The 20307-nt window shown below is 41.6% G+C and overlaps 1 protein-coding gene across 1 annotated transcript in view; it reads right to left on the minus strand.

The window, feature by feature from the left end:
• rnf216 (ring finger protein 216) overlaps window positions 1-20307 on the minus strand; it is a 201859-nt gene that overhangs the window by 41453 nt on the left and 140099 nt on the right. The window contains exons 14-15 of the mRNA XM_080206384.1: window positions 13333-13430; window positions 785-1007 (exon numbers count right to left, since the gene is read on the minus strand). Coding sequence (XP_080062510.1) covers window positions 785-1007; window positions 13333-13430 — 321 coding nt within the window. The remainder of the gene's footprint in view (window positions 1-784; window positions 1008-13332; window positions 13431-20307) is intronic.

The following is a 20307-nucleotide window of genomic DNA, read 5'->3' on the forward strand; positions in this document are numbered from 1 at the left end:
CATTTCACTGTATGTTAATACACGTGACAATAATCAAATCAAGCTGGTCACATCTCCCAGATCTGGGGAAACAGTTGCTGTCGAAACAGTTGCTGTCAGCCTCGGAGGAGTCACCAAGAGCAAAAAGACACTGTGGTAAAATGATTAAAACTCTATAAATTAAAACTTTTCAGGATACTTGCCAAGCAAAGGGGATGTTAGCTCTGAGTGTAGTTTTAAGTTAAGATCTTGTGGAATAGTTTTAAATTACTGTTAGCTGCGTGAGACCATTCTTGTGTTTCAGTGTAATTTTTAATTTATTTTTAAAATGCATTTACTTTAATAAAAGTCATCAAAAGTGGTCAGAGACATCATTTCCTGATTTCAGAGCATCTCCTCATACTATACATATTGCAGAAAACATTCTGGCAGCCATTTTAAGTTTCACTTTGGGATTTGGGCAACTTGACATTTACCATCAGCCAAGACTGAACAGTACCCATTCCCCTGAAATGAGGATGGCATCACATTAATTAACATAGCTAATTGAACGAATACTTCGAAATTATTTTAAGCAATTCCACCTGAACATGATGTCAGGGGTGGATTATCAATACAACTGAATGTATGTTGAATTTTTGCCGCATGAACTGTTTTCTATAACCCTTAGAGTACAAGTGGCATTTTCTTTTTCTGTACAAGAGGTCCATCTCTGGAAAAACTAAAACAAGCCTTGTTTGTCAAGTGATACATTAGAATTTTGCACTGAAATTAACAGGATTGTTTGAAATGCACAACATCTTACCTTAGGATCTGTCCATAACGAGCACCTCTTGCATAAACGACAAGGTGCTCCCGGTGACCGTGGGTGTTGGCAGAAATGGTCATACCCATTTATTGGAGCCCGGCAGAGGTAGCAGATCTGCGCCCCACAGCGACAGGACATCCTGTTGCATCCTTCTGATTTTATGAGGCCCATTGTACATTTGTGACATTTCCTGATCGCTGCTGCTGTCATTTTCTCCTCACTGCAAACACAAGATCACTCTGTTTGAATTCTCAATTTATTGGACAAGGCCAATGTTGTTGATCTAAACCATAGAGTTATACAGGTTTATAGCATGGAAACAGGCCCTTCAGTCCAATTTGTTCATATCGCCTTTTTTTTCAAACCCCTAAGCTAATCCCAATTGCCCACATTTGGCCCATATCCCTCTATACCCATCTTACCCATGCAAGTATCTAAATGCTTTTTAAAAGACAACATTGTATCCACCTCTACTACTAGCTCGAGCAGCTTATTCCAGACACTCACCACCTGAAAAAATTGCCCCCCAGACCCTTTTGCATCTCTCTCCTCTCACCTTAAACCTATGCCCTCTAGTTTTAGAGTCTCCTAGCTTTGGAAAAAGATATTGACGACCTGGCTGAACTGTGTTGCTCATGATTTCATCCACCTCTATAAGATCATCCCTCAGCTTTCTACACTCCAGAGAAAAAAGTCCCACTCTATCCAGCCTCTCCTTATAACTCAAACCATCAAGTCCTGATAACATCCTAGTAAATGTTTTCTGCACTCTTTCTAGTTTAATAATATCCTTTCTATAATAGGGTGACCAAATCGCTTTTTTTTAATGTTCCCCTCTCCTTCGTACAATTCCTTGGGGGCTAGCAATTTGCCAAGATATACTGTGCAAATTTTCAGATGGAACTTGTTGATAAATGCAGAAGATCTCATGGCACTATGCTGGTGAGGGCTCTTGCCAGGATCCTAGGCAATATTTATCCCTCAACCAACATCACAAAGACAGATTATCTGGCCATTATCATATCACTGTCTGTGGGACCTCATTGAGTGTAAATTGGTTGTTTTTTTACATTAGAGCACACAAGTACCTCTCTGACTGGAAAGGGCTTTGAGGTGACCCGCGGTCATTTGAGATTCTAAATAACTGCAAAACATTCTGTCAAGTCCAATGTGATGCTGACACTGCATTTGCACAAAATATTCCAGTCGCAATCTTTCTTAAAAACTTTCCTCAACCACTGAAGCCATCAAGGGTCTGCCCTCAGCACCTCAGGGTGTACACCACATCCCTGATGACCTTCTCCAGGTACACCTAGGACCCCTCAGATCTCTCTTCACAGATCAGCCTGAAGATGCGCTTGACGCCCCAGTGAATAGTGATACCCTGGATGTTGCCCTGGAGCACACTGCGGTGTTGCTTGGCTCTGCCTTTCCCTCTAACAAACATGATCAGCATTTTCTTGATGGGCTGGGATTTTAAGTAAAAAAGATTCTGTTAGATGGGTTCAAAAAAACCCAGAGGCTTGAAAAACTAAGATTCCTAAACAGGGGAAATTAACTGAGAATAAAGACCACAATGTGCCTTATACTTATTTTATACAAAGGTACTACTTGCATAGGCACTCACGTATACTTTAGGTTTAAACAAGCATTTTTCAATGTATTGTGCACCTTGGCCAAAATGCAAACTGCCCTGGAGCATAATGGGAAGAGTCAATGAGACAGGCCACATTCTTTGGGAACAAAATGCCACAAAATACAGTTATGTTAACAGAAAAGGCAGAGTGTTCAAATTCTCATACTCTAGAAAATGAGTAAAAGTATTCCCAAAGTACATAAAGTATTCAATTCCGCTGATTAAAATATTCAATTCTTACTGGTAATAAGGCAGAATGAGACAGTGGGACATCAACTTTTCGACTCTGCGGCTTACGGTGAGAAAGCAACCTTAGAATCTTACGGATTTACTCAAGTGAGGTTGCTTACTAACAGCAGGTAGTAACTTCTGGGTCTCATAGACAAATAAATTTCTAATTTTGCTGGAAGACAGGGTGCAATTGGCCAAGGTAAATAATGTGTACCAATGTGATTGGAACATCCAGTTAGGATGATAAGGCAGATACGAGAAATTACATTTTGAAAATGTTTTGCCATTGCATTGTAAACTTCAGAAAGGAGTTGGCACACCTGGCTGCCTTTTTCCTGGCACTTGATGATCAATAAAAAAGCAGCATACTGTATTTTGCAAGTCTTTGTATTTAGCTGGATTTAGCTCAACACTGAGCATCTGGGAGAAAACCCCTGCTTCAGATTTTCAATTAGACATTCAAACCAGGCAGGCATAATCCTTAATCTGTGGTCAATTAAAGTGATCTTAAGAGTGGCAGCACTCTGACCTCAGCAACCTTAATCTAGGTAGGGCGACTGGGGTACAGGGGTCATGGTAATTGGGCAGCACAAACATCTTTAGTGAAAAAGGACCCTTGCATGAGGCAAATGCATCTATGGAGTCATTCTTCAGCTACAGTCAGAAACTCAAAAAAGGGATAAAAGGTCAGTTAAACCACAAGTTGAAAAATTAGAGTGACACATTTTAAAAGTATTTTTCACATGTTTTCCAACAAAAAGGCAAAGTCTTTCACATTCTCAAACTGATATCCTGCTATGTGGAAACCACCATGCTATGGTAATTGTGTATTTTTAGACTGAACTAGGAAAGTTCAATTAAATTAGTCTAGATAGAGGGCCATAAATAACAAGCAATTGAGTAATGCTTTTCTATTTTTGTGCTGGGGACGTTCTACACCCGTCTGGAATTGTGCTCAGAAATATTATACCTTTCTCCAATAAACATTTTCCTAGCTTTGCAAGGTTGCCAAGATCACGCTATGGATACATTTTACTGGTGGGCTCCGAGATGCCCGAGTGCTTGTTCTGTGCTGAAGAGGAATTACTCGGATCTGTTCACAATTTCTCCTTTGGTGCATTCAAGAGTGGATTTGTTTGCTTGCAACAAAAGGTTTAAATGATTCAACTTTGTTGCAAACGTAAGGGTGAGATATCTATGATGCAAAATGCTAACCAGTTATATAAAAGGCATTGCGAGGGTCATCCTTTCTGTACAACTTATGGCTCTCATTGCGCCCCACTCAATGTGGCTCTTCCTGCTTGTATACAGCAGGATGCATTGATGGTCTAAAAGGAAACCACATCTGACGGCCATGGTGTTTAATGTCCTCAGGAAAATGGCAAATGTATCTGTCATTTCCTAAATTGCGCAGCGAGGAAACAACATTTTCAGATGGCCGTGAACAGTTCTATACTAAGATACAATGAACTTCCTACCTTGCTAACTCTTCAGTGCCTGAACACATGTACTGCAGTTCAACTTAGCACACACAATATATAAATGGAAAATATTAAGCTTCAATTTAAAAAATAAGACTATAAAGCTCTTTTTGTTAAGTGCTGGCACAGCATTCTGCTCTTTTTTCCTGCCCCACAAAGTCAACACTCGCAATGTGATTTCTGCCTTCAGCAGTCTGCTCTTTGGCTTGGTAGAGCAAATATGTATACTCTTGAAATTCCAAACTCCAACTGGGCTCTTTCAATTTGTCTCAAACACACTCGTTAGGCAAATTTTCTTATTGTCATTAGTGTGCCGCTCCTCACTTTCAGACAATTAGCTGAGAATCTTGCAACTTTACATTGAGGGATTAGTTAGACTTACCCATCTCCTCCATTACAGGAGGCCCAAAACGTTGCACAATGCAGAATAACCAAAATATTTCTTCCCTTTACAGTAGCAGTAACCCTACACTAAATTTCTCCCTTTGATTGACTGGCTCCATACATCACTAAAGTTAGACACCAATTGTACATGATGTAAAGGGAAATTATATATCACCCTTTATTTATTTTCCTTTCTGCTTTAAACACATTGTACTGAGTCAGATTGGGGGATGACGTATTCCTGCTCCATCACTAGGGGAACACCATAAATACCAATTTCTTCAACACCTACTACTTTCTTGCTTTTAAACAGCACAAACGTACATCAATGTTGACCCTTAAGCCTGATGTTGAAGATCACTTAAGCATCAAACTGATCTACTTTCCATGGGTTCATTCTTGGCGCAGAACCATGTTAATCACTAAATTCAACAGGAGGCGACAGTACATGTCAACCTGTGTCAAGGAGTTAATTTTTGATTAGCATAGATATACTGGACCACAATTATAAGATTTTTGGCAGCTCTCACTTTTGGGCATATGTTAGTAACAAAGGAATAAGGAACAGGAAGAGGCGATTCAGCCCTTCGAGTCTGCTCCGCCACTTAACATGATCATGGCTGATCTTATCCTCATCTCAACTTCATTTACTGCTTGTTCCCCATTGCCCTCGATCCTGCTTTCAATCAGAGACATATCCATTACTTTCTTGAATCTGTTGATTGATTCTGTCTCCACTGCACTCTGGGGCAGTGAGTTTCACAGATTCAGTATCATCTGAGAAAAACAGTTTCTCCTCACCTCAATTTTGAACTTACTTCTTTTCATTTGATATTTATGACCTCTGGTTCTAGACTGTCCCACAAGAACATCTGTTCAACATCCACCTTATCAATCCCCTTTAGCATTTTACATCCATCAGATTCCCCCTCCTTCTTCTGAACTCCAGCAAGTATTGGCCAAAGTTATTCAACCCTCCTCAAACTACAGCCTAACATCCCTGGATCAATCTGGTGAACCTTCTTTAAACTGCCTCTAGTGCTACTACATCCACCCTCAAGCAAGGAGACCAAATCTGGACACGATAACTTCAGGCATGGTCTCACCAACGCGTCATACAATCGCAACAACATTACTTTTAAAAACTAGTTGTTTTGCAATAAATGCCAAGATTCCACTTGAAAGGGATCATCAGCTTTTAGCATTATTCTTTGAAAATTGTGATCTGTAACTAGACATACCTAAACAAAATTAGAAAAAAAAACACCGTCTGCAAAATCTGTGGCAATAATGTATACGCCCAGACAATACCCGCGTCTGGTGTCAAATATGCATACGGCTGAGTGGTTTAATGCTACATTGGATGTTTTTGACAATCCACTGTTCATTAAATATGTATTTCTTCATTAAGCCGAGTATATATCCAATTAAATCACAGCAGGTAGCCTCTCTGATGGCTCAAAGATAACTGCAGTGCTTGTGTGGAACTGAGGGTTGCAAACCAAAGTCAATGTTTCATTATTGGTCTGGACTGAGTAAGCTGAGCAAAGGCAGATAGTTCTGATTATGACCTGGAAAACCCCAGAATGTGGGGCATTGGATGAAGGCTGGAGAGGAGGGGAAGGTATTTTTGTGGTGCTTCCCTCTGAACACTAAATATTCTGCCATTTATTGTAGATGGTCATTATCCAGATTAAGTCAGGAAGGACACCTGCTTGGATGAGGTACCAAAGTGTGACTCCTGTGACCACGTTTCAATATGAAATATCTGAAAAGAAAGGGGATAAAAATGAAGGAAAGCTTACTTTTCAACTTGGCAATCAGTTGGTGTTACCTTTGATAGTCATGCGGCACATTTCAGAAATGGGAGAGCTGTGGCAACAAAGTGGAAATTTTTAACAGAAAAAATGGTTTCCTGCAATCAACCCTTCTGGGACAGATGTTCAGTACAAATAGGAAATGTTGAGCAGGACGGTGGGCACATGGAAATTCAAACCCTGATTAGTTGTTTTCCTGACCGGTTTCTTTTAACCTTGCCTATGAATACCTGTTTTATACTTACAAATGAATTTTGCACATGCAACATCAAAATTGAGTTTCAACAATGCTGAATTATCTCAAGTTGCATATTTGTTCTACTGTCTCTGATATAGTGCTGCTTGCCCAACATCCATTCTTGGCAGAACAAAAATATCCTCTGACTGAGCAGAGAAATAGGTAAGCTACAAACATGTTCCCTTGCCATACAATACTGTCCTCACCTGGGCCATCCTCTTGGGCTGAACCAGAACCTCTCACATTTCAGCACATGTTTTGGCCAAGCTCAGCTTCTGACTCCATACTCTTTGCATTACCAAGATCTCCCTCTTGCAATCTGTAATATTACCCCATCTGCGGCCCATTTGCTGCTGAAACTGTCATTCATTCTCGAGTTACCTCCAGATTCAACTCCAATACTCATTTGGCTAGCCACCCATTTTCCATGTTTCGTGAACTTGACGTCATTGAAAATTTTGCTGCCCGTATCTCAACTCTCACCAAATTCCTGTTAAACATCACTCCTGTGCTTGGTGAAGTGCATCAACTCCAATTCCCCAATAGCTCACATGCTTGTTTAACTCCCTTTGTAGTCTCACCCTTCCTGTTTCCGTAACATCACCAAGCCTGACAACCCTCAGAGCTCTGCATTCCTCCTATCCTGGGATGTTGTGCATCCTCCACTTCCAATCCTCGTCATTGCCTGTGTGGAGTTTGAACGTTCTCTCCATGTGTGCGTGCGTTTCCTCCAGAAGCTCCAGTTTCCTCCCACAGTCCAAAGATATGCGGGTTTGACAGCATTAGCCATGCTAAATTGCCCTGTGTCCCAGGATGCATCGGTTAGAGGGATTAACAGGGTAAATATGCAAAGGTACAGGGATAGGGCCTAGGTGGGATTGTTGTCAGTACGGTCTTAATGGCCCGAACGGCCTCCTTCTGCACTGTAGGGTTTCTATGATTCTAATATCCATTGCACTCCAAAGCTTAGGAAATCCACCCGAAACCTTGCTGCCTTTTTACTTAAATCATCCCTTTAAGATACTCCTTAAAACTTCTGACTCCCTGATCAATCCTTGGCTACGTATGTCCATGTCTCCATCTTTGGTTCATGCTAATTTTACAAACCAGCTTGGGATATTTTATTACATTCAAAGGCGCTACAGAAATACATTTGGTGGTGTTTGATAGCAGCATCTGCAGATTTACATTATTTCTGAAATTAAATTGTGACAATCTAAACTATGAATTGTAGTAACAACATACCAAGAGGAAGGAAACAATGGTTCGTTTTTCATATTTTCTCTTTGGTGCATTTCTTTAGCCAGCATGTAACAAGGTCAGATTTCTTGAAAATGAGCACACAGTCTTAGCAGGAACTCCAGTGTCCCCTCTGCTCTCTCAGGTGCATGTAAAATATCCCATCGTGTTATTGCAAAGGGCAGTGGAGTTCTTCCTGGTGAATATTATCCTTCAAACAATATCATTTAAAACCAAAACAAGTCTCAGGGCATTATCACATTTCCACTTATGCAATCTGCGCACAAATTGGTGGCTATGTTATCTATAGTAATTGTAAGTGGCTATAAAGTCCTTTGGGATAATCAAAATGGCGATAGAAACTTAAAGCATTATAGACTACTTTAAGCTGGAATTCTGAATGCCCCGTGTCTGACAGATAGTGGTTGATATCTTTTATATTGCCTTATATCAGGCTGGTAAATGCGTCAACAAAGATAAGCAGAATGGCACTTCAAACCTGGAAATCCCATCGTTTATAATTAAACATACCAGCTACCCAGTGTTTTAGTGGTCCATTCAGAATCAGTTATCACCATGGAAATGTTGCCATGGAAATGTCAGAGGGTGGCACAGTGGTTAGCATTGCTGCCTCACAGGGACCCTGGTTCAATTGTGGTCTCGGGTGACTATGTGGAGTTTGCATATTCCTCCCATGTTGTGTGGGTTTCTTCCAAGTGCTCCAGTTTCCTCCCACAGTCCAAAGATGTGCGGGTTAGGTTGATTGGCTAAATTGGCCCGTAGTGTCAAGGGGACGAGCTGGTAAACACGTGGGGTTATAGGGATAGAGCCTGGGTGGGACTGTTGTCAATTCAGGCCTGATGGGTTGAATGGCCTCCATCTGTACTGTTGGGATTCTCTGATTCTATCATAGGAACAGGAAGAGGCCATTCAACTCTTTGAGCCTGCTCTGCCATTCAATAATATAGTAAGAAGTCTGACAACACCAGGTTTAAGTCCAACCAATTTATTTGATAGTAAGCTCACAAGCTTTCGAGGTTAAACTCTTCGTCAGGTGAATGGAGAGTTCTGGCCTCAGACAGAGCATGTAGAGCACAGTTTACAGATTACTGACTAGAATGTGAATCTTTACACCAAACCTGCTATTCAAATCTTAAAGTGGCCGACAATATGAGTGGAAGGAGCACTGATCACAGGTTAAAGAGATGTGTATTGTCTCCAGACAGTACAACAAGTGAGGTTTTGCAAACCCAGGCAAGTCACGGGGGTTACAGATAGTGCAACATGAACCCAAGATCCCTGTTGAGTCCGTCCTCATGTGTGTGGAACTTGGCTATCAGTCTCTGCTCAGTGACTCTGCACTGTCACGTGTCGTGAAGGCCACCTTGGACAACGCTTACCCGAAGGTCAGAGGCCGAATGCCCGTGACCACTGAAGTGTTCGCCAACAGGAAGGGAACAGTCTTGCCTGGTGATTGTCGAGCGACGTTCGTTCATCCGTTGTCGTAGCGTCTGCATGGTCTCCTCAATGTACCATGCTTCGGGACATCCCTTCTTGCAACGTATCAGGTAGACAACGTTGGCCGAGTTGCAAGAGTATTTACTGTGTACCTGGTGGATGGTATTCTCACGTGTGATGATGTCATCCATGTCAATGATCTGGCATGTCTTGCAGAGGTTGCTGTGGCAGGGTTGTGTGGTATTGTGGTCACTGTTCTCCTGAAGGCTGGGGAGTTTGCTGCAAACAATGGTCTGTTTGAGATTCACTTCAGTGGTCACGGGCGTTCAGCCTCTGACCTTCGGGTAAGCATTCTCCAAGGCGGCCTTCACGACATGTGACAGTGCAGAGTCGCTGAGCAGAGACTGATAGCCAAGTTCCGCACACATGAGGATGGTCTCATCAGGGACCTTGGGTTCATGTTGCACTATCTGTAACCCCCGTGACTTGCCTGGGTTTGCAAAACCTCACTTGTTGTACTGTCTGAAGACAATACACATCTCTTTAACCTGTGATCAGTGCTCCTTCCACTCATATTGTCGGCCACTTTAAGATTTGAATAGTAGGTTTGGTGTAAAGATTCGCATTCTAATCAGTAATCTGTAAACTGTCTGTGCTCTACATGCTCTGTCTGAGGCCAGAACTCTCCATTCACCTGACGAAGCGTTTAACCTCGAAAGCTTGTGAGTTTACTATCAAATAAATCGGTTGAACTTAAACCTGGTGATGTCAGATTTCTTACTGTGTTCACCTCAGTCCAACACCGGCATCTCCGCATCATTCAATAATATCACAGTTGATATGTATGCCAAACCAATTTACCTGACCTTGATCCATATGCCTCACTACTCTTAACAAAAAATTCAACAGCTTCTCCTCCTGGGATGTGCCTGAGTGCTGGTGTTGGGCAAAAACTAGGTCATAAGATCCCAAATGCTGAATAACCAACAACTTGAATAAAATGCCATTGGTCAGATGTTGCCTTTGTTTAAAATGATTTAGCAACCATAGCCTTTTGGAGCAGATGTAGAAAGAATTTAACTTCTGAATGGTTCAGCTCTAAGTTTATTATTTGTTCTCGATTAATTCAGAAGGAACAGATTTTGTTTCATTTATCTTACTCTTCAATCATTTCAAACACCTTGATTACATCCTCCCTTCATGTTCAGACCACTCTCTGCCTCCATCTACCAAAAGCACAAATTGGGGCATGGGGAAGGGGCAGCAGTAGAGATGTGCTTCAGTTTCAGTGACAGGTTTGTGCTGCACTCAGCCCCAGGATAGCAGTTGATCCTGCTGCATAGAATCATAGAGTCCCTACAGTACAGGAGGCCATTCAGCCCATCGAGTTATACTGACCACAATCCCACCCAAGTCCTATTCCTGTAACTCCACACCTTTACCCTGCTAATCCACTGAAACTAGGGTCAATTTAGCACGGCCAATCAACCTAATCCACATACCTTTGAACCGGCTTCAAGCCACAAATTCTGCAGCTTCTCCTCCTGGGATGTGCCTGAGTGCTGGTGTTGGGCAAAAACTAGGTCATAAGATCCCAAATGCTGAATAACCAACAACTTGAATAAAATGCCATTGGTCAGATGTTGCCTTTGCTGTATGACCTGTATGTCTGCCACAAATGTCTCAAGGATGGAGGAAGAAACGATAATATCAAAAATTCAGAGTTGGGATACATCCTATAAAACATTACATTGCTCGCTAGGGATAGAAGCATCACTCAATATATGTATAGACCATAAAATTAACTGCAATACAAATGGCACTGGTGTTGGATTACAATGGTTTTATTCATCTCACTGTGAAGTTGTATTTTTGTACTGCCACTGTTTCTCACTGCAGGGTGACTTTACTGAAATGAATTTTAAGTAATATCCTAAAATTTCGGAGCAAAAAATTCATTTATTTTTCCAAATAAGCATGAAGAAAACCAACTCCACCAAAAACAATCATGCCTCACATGTTTACGTGACAAAGAATACTTGTCACTACCTGGATTACAGGACTACCTGGATCCACTACAGTTTGTCTATCACTGCAACAGGTCCACAGCAGACATCATCTCCCTGGCCCTACACTCAATTCTGGAACACCAAGATAACAAAGACACCTACGTCAGGCTCCTATTATTGACTACAGCTCAGCCTTGAACACTATTATTCCCATGAAACTCATCTCCAAACTCCGTGGCCTGGGCCTCAGCACCTCCCTCTGCGGCTGGATCCTGAACTTCCTCACTCTCAGACTGCAATCAGTAAGGATAGGCAACAACACCTCCTCCACAATCAACCTCAACACCTGTGCCCCACAAGGCTGTGTTCTCAGCCCCCTACTATACTCCTTATACACATATGACTGTGCGGCCAAATTCCCCTCCAATTCGATTTTCAAATTTGCTGATGACACCACCTTAAGTGGGTCAGATCTCAAACGAGGATGAGACAGAGTGTAGGAATGAGATAGAGAATCTGGTGAACTGGTGCAGCAACAATAATCTCTCCCTCAATGTTAACAAAACGAAGGAGATTGTCATTGACTTCAGGAAGCATGAAGGAGAACATGCTCCTGTCTACATCAATAGGAACAAGTAGAAAGGGTTGAGAGCTTCAAGTTCTTAAGTGTCCAGATCACCAACAACCCGTCCTGGTCGCCCCATGCCAACACTATAGTTAAAGAAAGTCCACCAACACCTCTAGCTTTCTCAGAAGACTAAGGAAATTTGACACGTCAGCTGCAACCCTCACCAACTTTTATAGACGCACCATAAAAAGCATTCTTTCTGGTTCTATCACAGCTTGGTAGGCTCCTGTTCTGCCCAAGACTGCAAGGAACTACGTTTTATATATGTAGCATGCAAGAAACAATACTTTTCACTGTATTTTAATATATGTGACAATAATAAATCAAATCAAAAACATGTCCAATTCAATCTAAACTCTGTCCCTCAGCTGGTTCTGTTCTACTCCATTTCTTCTGTTTGTGACTATTGATATTCTGCCTCTTACCACCTCCTGTAAGAGTCTCTCCTGTCTCGTTCATATCTTCTCATGATCTTTCTCCTGTCAAATCTATACTTCCTATCACTCTCTTTCACTCCTTTCTGCATCTCTCTTTCTGCTCTGAGTTGTTTCTTTTTCTGAATTATGTGTTCTCAACTTCAATTTGATAACTGCTGAAAGATCTTCAGCCTGTCAGAAATGTATGTTTCAAAATGGAAAATATATTAAAGAAGATGGTGGCACAGTGATTAGCACTGCTATCTCACTATGGCAAGGGCTGGGGTTCAATTCCAGTCTTCAGTGACTGTGCAGAGACTAAATGTTCTACCCTGTCAGCGTGGGTTTCCTCCGGGTTCTCTGGTTTGCTCCCACTGTGCAAAGATGGTGTTAGGTGAGCTGGCCATGCTAAATTGCTCCAAGATGTGTACGTTATGGATTAGCCATGATAAAATGTGTGAAGTTACAGGAATTGGGCAGAGGCAGATAATGTAATGACGACACAGTGGTGAGCAATGCTGCCTCACAATGCCAGGGACCTGGGTTCAATTCCTGGCTTGGATCACTGTCTATGCTGAATCTGCACGTTCTGTCTGTTTCTATGTGGGTTTCATCTGGATGCTCCGGTTTCTTCCTACAGTCCAAAAGATGAGCAGATGAGATGGATTAGCCATGCTAAATTCTCCCTCAGCGTACCTGAACAGGTGCCAGAGGTTGGGAGTGGGGGAATTTTGTTTTTACAGTGATTTCATTGCAGCCAACTTGTGACATGAATGAACTTTTAAAACTTCATAATACTCTGTCTGAGAGCCAGTGCAGACTTGATGGGCCAAATGGCCTCTTGTGTACTGTAGGAGTTCTATGATAAGTGGTTTAAGAAAGCAAATTTTCAGTCAATTCTCACCTGCTCCTGTAGTGCCACTGCACAAAAAAAAACAAGATATTCAATTGAGATGTGACCATAAAATCTTTTCTGGACTTGAGTCCAAAATAAAGTCAGCTACTTACAATGATGTTCTGAATTTGATTTCATCTTTCTCAACCACCTGATCACACGATAGTCCAACATGGTCCTTCCACAACACCTGACACTTCCTGCAACTTTCCTGGAAAAAGAGGAAATGATTCATGAGAGACAATAAATTGTATTCACCCGAGTAAGAAGCAACATGATATAATGCATTTCATAGAGATACACTGCGTTATTTCTGTTTGAAGCCTGCCATTTTGAGCATTACTTTCCTCAGGTGCAGGAGGGAATGTCTACAGATGAAAACTATTTTTTGTTAACACACAAGCACATACGAACAGATTGTAAAAGGGAATGATATTAGCATCTCTTAAAGCAAACTTGGAAACTGTTAATGGACTTACTTCAAATACCTGTAAAACATTTTAACAGAGGGAGAATGGAGGGTGCTATTGGAGCCTGTGGTGGGTAGGTGGGGAGCGTGAAAAGACTCATTGCATGTGAGATTGAGCGAGCACAAAGAGTGAAAATGGTCTACTTTCACTCTCAAAACAACACATACTTACCCGCACTGACTGTGGGAGTGGGTGTGAGGGAGCACACTTAGACTAGGAGTGAGTCGGACACAAACATACACTTAGCTTCTCACATTCTAATGGTCTTTTTAATTAATTATTTAAAAAAACACAATTTATTGCTTTAATGCTATTTCACTTTTGTGCAAGCTAATGGAAAATAAAATCATGTGCAATGCTGTGCCAAAATTTATCTTTCTGAAGTTTTGTTATCAGTCCCTTGAGCAAGAAAAAACAGAAGTCTGACACCTCCCCACAAAACGGTTGGACAAAACTATTCCAATACAACACAGGCTTTAATAGTACGCTGCTCTATCACCTACATAATCATTACACATATGCAAGTTTCAACAGTCTGCTCGCTTACAGAGGGCATCAGACCCATAATAACCCCCAATATTTACGCATCACCTTGAATGTAGAAAACAACACAAAGTATTTCACACAGAAGATGCGTACCAAACCAAGGATGGGGAGATTGGAGGAAGGGCGCGCAAAAGCCTGACCAAAGAAGTTGGTTTAAGGAGTGTGTTAGAGGGAGGCAGGGAAATGGAACAGCCTGAGGCAGTGAAAAGTATGGGCTTTTGGGTAGAGGAAATAGAGTTTGAATATTCAGCTAGCATGATTTGAAGCTGAAATGTATTTTCTATTGACCCGTCTCTGTCTCTCTACTCCAATGCACGAACCTTGCCCTTTGCAGTAATACGTTCATTGTCTTCCAGTGAAGTGTAAGTCAGTTTTATTGCAGCTGTACAGATTCTTGTTGAGACCACATCTGGAGCACTTCGTGTAGTTTTGTTCACCTTATTTCAAAAAATATATAATTCTGTTGGAAGCAGTACAGAGAAGGGTCACTCAACTCATTCCTGGGAGGGAGGGCTAATCTTGCGAAGGAGGGCTGAATGTTTGGGCCTGTATCCTTTGGAGTTTAGAAGAATGAGGGATCTCATTGAAACATATACGATCCTGAGGGGGTTTGATAGGGTAGACACGAGCAGGATGTTTCTCTCTTTGGGTGGGTAACCAGAAATGGAGATATGGTTTAATGAAGGGTGTTCCATCTAAGATGGAGATGCAAAGAAATGATGTCACTTGGATTCTCTTCCTCATTAAGCAGCGGTCACTGAATTGACTCTCGGTTGAGTTAGATTGACTCCTGTTTCTATCAGGAATCGATGAGGTTATGGGGAGGAGGGGGGAGGGGGTAGCAAAGAGCTGAGGCCACAATCAGATCAGCCACAATCTTATCAATTGACAGGGCAAACTTGAAGGGACAAGTAGCCTAGTCCTGCTCTTCGGTGCCATGTTCTGACTGATCTAAATGTGAGAGGGTAGTACTTGTCATGAATTTGTTCTTTTTAACAGTTTTTGAAATTTATAACAATCATTGTGCATTTTGATAACTGCAGGCAAATATTAAGAAACTGAAATCATTAAAATCAAAATATTTCCTCCATTTATGTTTGTTACCAGTACTTGAACACTTCAATTCAATCAGTCGTCAGGAACAATTAAAGCTGTTCCCAATGGACATCTGTCACTCATACCCCTATTGATAACGGACACTCTTAGTCACTGAGCTCAGTGCTGTTGGATGTTCCAAGAGCTTTCTGTTGACCTCAAAAACACCATGCATAATGTATCAGCAAAACCGAATGAAAGAAAATGCACCAAGCAAGGGCATGACCTATTATGCCGTAAATTGCAAAAATAATTTAAAGACAAATAAACATCATTCCTGAAGCTTCGCATCTAAAACAGAGAGATATATTGTGCATCTAAGTCTGTAAAGTGCATTTGTGGCCTGCTATATGGCTCACCAGAGAATCTTTAAGTAGACATGCAGCAGCTCTCTATTTCAGGAATGCACACACACAAAAACTGAGGTCAATTTAAGCTTGCATTTTGTCTCTGCTATTCTGTCCAGTTTGAATTTTGAGGTGGAGGTTCAGGAAGGCTATTTTTAACAAAAACTTATTATTGGCTGAAAATCAGAATGCTGAAAATTAATTACAACTGGAGGAACTCCAATCAAAAAGTTAATAGTAGTCTCACTGGGTAGTGTGAAGGCTGAATTGAAGTCATTTTCAGACTTCAGCTTGTAACTTAATCAGTGGGGTGCCCCAGGGGTCGGTGCTGGGGCCTCAGCTATTTACCATTTATATAGATGATCTGGAGGAGGGAACCGAGTGCAGGGTGTCGAAATTTGCTGATGACACCAAGATTGGGGGAAAGGCAAATTGTGCGGAGGGTGTGGAGAGTCTGCAGAAGGATCTAGATAGGCTGGGCGAATGGGCCAGGAAATGGCAAATGGAATTTAATGTTGGCAAGTGTGAGGTGGTCCACTTTGGTAGGAAGAATGGTAGGAAGGGCTATTACTTACGTGGCGAAAAACTGCAGCAGGCGACGGTGCAGAGGGACCTCGGGGTCCTTGTGCATGAGTCGCAAAAACCCAGCTTGCAGGTGCAGCAGGTGGTCAGGAAGGCGAATGGGATGCTGGCCTTCATAGCGAGGGGGATTGAATATAAAAGTAGGGAGGTCTTGCTGCAGCTGTATAGGGCATTGGTGAGGCCGCAGCTGGAGTACTGTGTGCAGTTTTGGGCGCCGCACCTGCGCAAGGATATTTTGGCCCTGGAGGGAGTGCAGAGGAGGTTTACTAGGCTGATACCGGAGTTGAGGGGATTGAGCTATGAGGAGAGGCTAAATAAACTAGGCTTGTACTCGTTAGAGTTTAGAAGAATGAGGGGAGATCTCATTGAGACGTATAAGATGATGAATGGGATGGATAGGATAGAGGTGGAGAGACTCTTCCCGCTCAAAAAAGACAGTAGGACTAGGGGGCACAGCCTCAAGATAAAGGGGAGGCGGTTTAGAACGGAGTTGAGGAGGAACTTCTTCACTCAAAGGGTGGTGAATCTCTGGAATTCTCTGCCCGTTGAAGTGGTGGAGGCTGCCTCGCTAAATATTTTTAAGAAGCGGGTTGATGGGTTCTTGATAAGAGAGGGGATTAAGGGTTATGGGGAGAGGGCGGGAAAGTGGAACTGAGCCACAACAGATCAGCCATGACCTTATTGAATGGCGGGGCAGGCTCGAAGGGCTAGATGGCCTACTCCTGCTCCTATTTCTTATGTTCTTATGTTCTTATATCAAGGAAGTGTTGATTGTTCGAAATGTCGTCATTCAGATATGATGTTAAAACTGTCCAGACAAATTAAAAAGATTCCACGGCACGATGTGAACAGAAGAGTTCCCTCAGCCACAAGGATATAAGAACAGAGATGTTTAGTTCTCCACCTTTCAATTAGATTTTGGCTGATCTATATTTAATTCCATTTCGCCACCTTGATTCTGGAATCCTTACTACTCTTGCTGAACAAAGTATGTTAACTTCAGTTCTAATCAAATGACCCTTGCCTCAATGTTTGGGGGTGGTGCTCCAGATTTCTCACCCTCATCCTGATCAACATTCATCCTTGACTATTAAACAGATTGTGTGGTTATTCACATAATTTCCCGTTTACAGAAACCTTACATTCGCCAACAAAGCAGTGACTTGACTTGACATGTAATTTGAAGGCTTTGGGATTTTGAGGATAACCAAGGCATTAGATAAATTCAAGCTCTTTCTTTGATACTTGCAACTCACATGACATCATGGGATGCATTTAAGCTACGTGGACAGTTCTGCTTCATTTTTATCAAGTGTTCACAAAACTTCTGATTCTCAGCACAAACATAAATCTACCTACTTATCTTCTCCAAAAAGTGTCATGGGTTCTGACGAACGGTCATCTAGACTCGAAACTTTGGCTCTATTTTCTCTGCACAGATGCTGTTAAACCTGCTGAGATTTCCCAGCATGTTCTGTTTTTGCCACAGGATCTATTCTTTGTCCCGCCAAAGAAGTGGCGGAGGTCTGGCTTTACACCTCCACTGAAAGACGGCAACCCTCTACAACATAGTGATGTGGCGAATACATTATTTTCTCCTGAGGTACACTTAAACCAATGCATAAAACCACACCCAGTTCACATTGTGCAATACTGTTGAATTAATCTGTCCTTTGGACGATCAGATATAAATCATGGGGGGAATAACTTGGAATCTTGTGGGCTGGTGGGGGTGGGGGGCGTCTCAGTAACATTTTCTGATCCTTCATATTTCTACGTAATATTCTTTACCTATTCTATTTTCACCACCCTGCAGCAATTTATCAAGGTAGAATAAATACTTAATTTGGCATCAATTAGCAGCCTTACTCAGAACAGATGCCTGGTGTGAGAAATGGAAGAAATATCACCCATGTGCTGTGTGGGGTGCTCATGGGCACTCAGCCATATTATTGTGTCAGAGTGAAGGGAGCTATGTTGACTTGGCAGTGCCTAGTGCTGACAAAAAAAAGTGAAGAGAGATCCATTCTGTTAGATTCCTCATCTTAATGAAGGGGGGGGGGGGGGGGGGGGGGGCAGAACTGAAACATAATTCTCAGTCTGTCCAGAGTTGATGTGATCAAGGCACACTGACAGGAAAGGAGAAGCGGCTGTGAGTTAGGGTCCGTAAAGGTTATAAATAACTGACTGAGTTTGCTGGTTGTCTTTTAAAGTGTTTAATAAATATTATCATTTGAGACCAATTGCATCGACTAAATTCAGCTTTGGTTTACTTTGTATACTGGGTGTCAGAGTAACAAACACAAATGACCTTGCTGGTTATAAAGAAAAACCTTGTCCCAGTGGAAAATGTTTCACAGATTTAATGCAACCGTAGTTCAGTGACTGATTACATTCAAGTTTGCATATAATAGGCACAGTTAATAGGAATACTGTTATCTGGAAGAAGGCGTGGCAAGTGCGATGCATAAATGTTTGTCTTTGATGTCAGCATTGACAGGAAGTATAAACTTTGATGATGCTTTGTAAATAATGCAATGATCAGGTTAGGTCCTCGACATATGCCTCTTATACTAACTCAAATTTGGTGAAGAAATCAGTCAACTGGTCTAGCTGGTTTTAGATTCACTGGATCTTTGCCAAGCGTTCCATCACTGAACAGACACAGGCTTTGCAGAACACAGAGCAGTAAATAGGGGCATGCACAATTACATGCATGTATACTGCCCTCAAGCATAATCATCATGGATTTTTAAAATCCAAGTCAAAACTGTTGATATTCAGACGTGCAGAGATGAACTTGAATTACAGTGCTGGGGTTTATTGGGGAGGGGGAGAAAACCAGCCAGGATTGCTGCTCCTAATCACCATCCTGTGAATGCTGCTGGAATAGTGCATATGGGATCAAGCTCCCTGAGGCAAACAGCCTGCCAGCACTTATTGTGAAAGTGTGCCAATGAATAATGGCCAATTGCTTTTTTTTTGCGGGGGGGGGGGGGGGGGGGGAGCGGTGGATTTTTTTATATGAGAGGAAAATTTTAAAAGGTCGAAACTACCTTAACCAAGAAACTCCAAATCTTAGTGAAGGATGATAATGAAATCATATTCTTTGTACAATATGCATCTTTTTCTGATAATGATCCTCAAATAAATATAAGCTAGCATATTAATATTTAACAAGTGAAGCAAGTCAGAACAGTCTTTTTAAATGTCAAATATAAACTTGTCAAAAGACTGATATTTCTGACCACTCAGGATTTGAGGTGAAGTGTTTCTGAAATTCTGATAAAATTGCGCATTTTTGGAAATTAGAATTATTTTCTGCCAGCTATGAGACTGGAATCCCTTATTTCAGGAAAATTACCACTCAGAGCTGGTAATTTTGTTCCCTTTTTCACCTGAAGGCATCGTTTCACTGCATACTATAGTCCCAAGTACACCAACTGACATTTGTCGGGCAGTCGAAGGCTGGGTTAACAGATTCAATTTATTTGGGAGTAAACCAATTTTATATTCAAATTTTGGAAGCTTCATTCATGTGAAAATTTAATTTCAGCCATAAACAACCACAATAAATTCGGTTCTCATCTGTGGCTATAACTCCTCTCCACATTGTCAAAATACATTTGTCTGATCTCATCTTGTACTATAAGCTTGGCTCAGTGCTGGCACACACACACATTTGGGTCAGAAGATTGTGGGTTCAGGTCCTAATCTATAATTTAAACAAATAGCAGGACACTAGCGTGTTCCATTGTTGATGGTGTCATCTTTTGACTGAGATGTTAAACCCAGGCTCCTGTGGCAGCTAATGGAAGGTCTTGAAGTTGTCCAGGTCAACATTTATCCCTCATCCAACACCTCCGAAATAATTCAGGTCATACACCTCAATGTAAATGTGAAAATTTGCTGTGTTCAAAATCAGTATCTTGTTTGGCTACATTATGATTTTACATTTCAAAAGTAATTAATTGTCCAGTGCAATGGATATTTTGGGAATATGAAGGTGCTTACATTAATTTATTTCTTCCTTGCCATTCCTCCTCCC

The sequence above is a fragment of the Carcharhinus amblyrhynchos genome, chromosome 18 (assembly GCF_965287045.1).
Source record: "Carcharhinus amblyrhynchos chromosome 18, sCarAmb.v2.hapA, whole genome shotgun sequence".
Taxonomy (NCBI): Eukaryota; Metazoa; Chordata; class Chondrichthyes; order Carcharhiniformes; family Carcharhinidae; genus Carcharhinus; species Carcharhinus amblyrhynchos.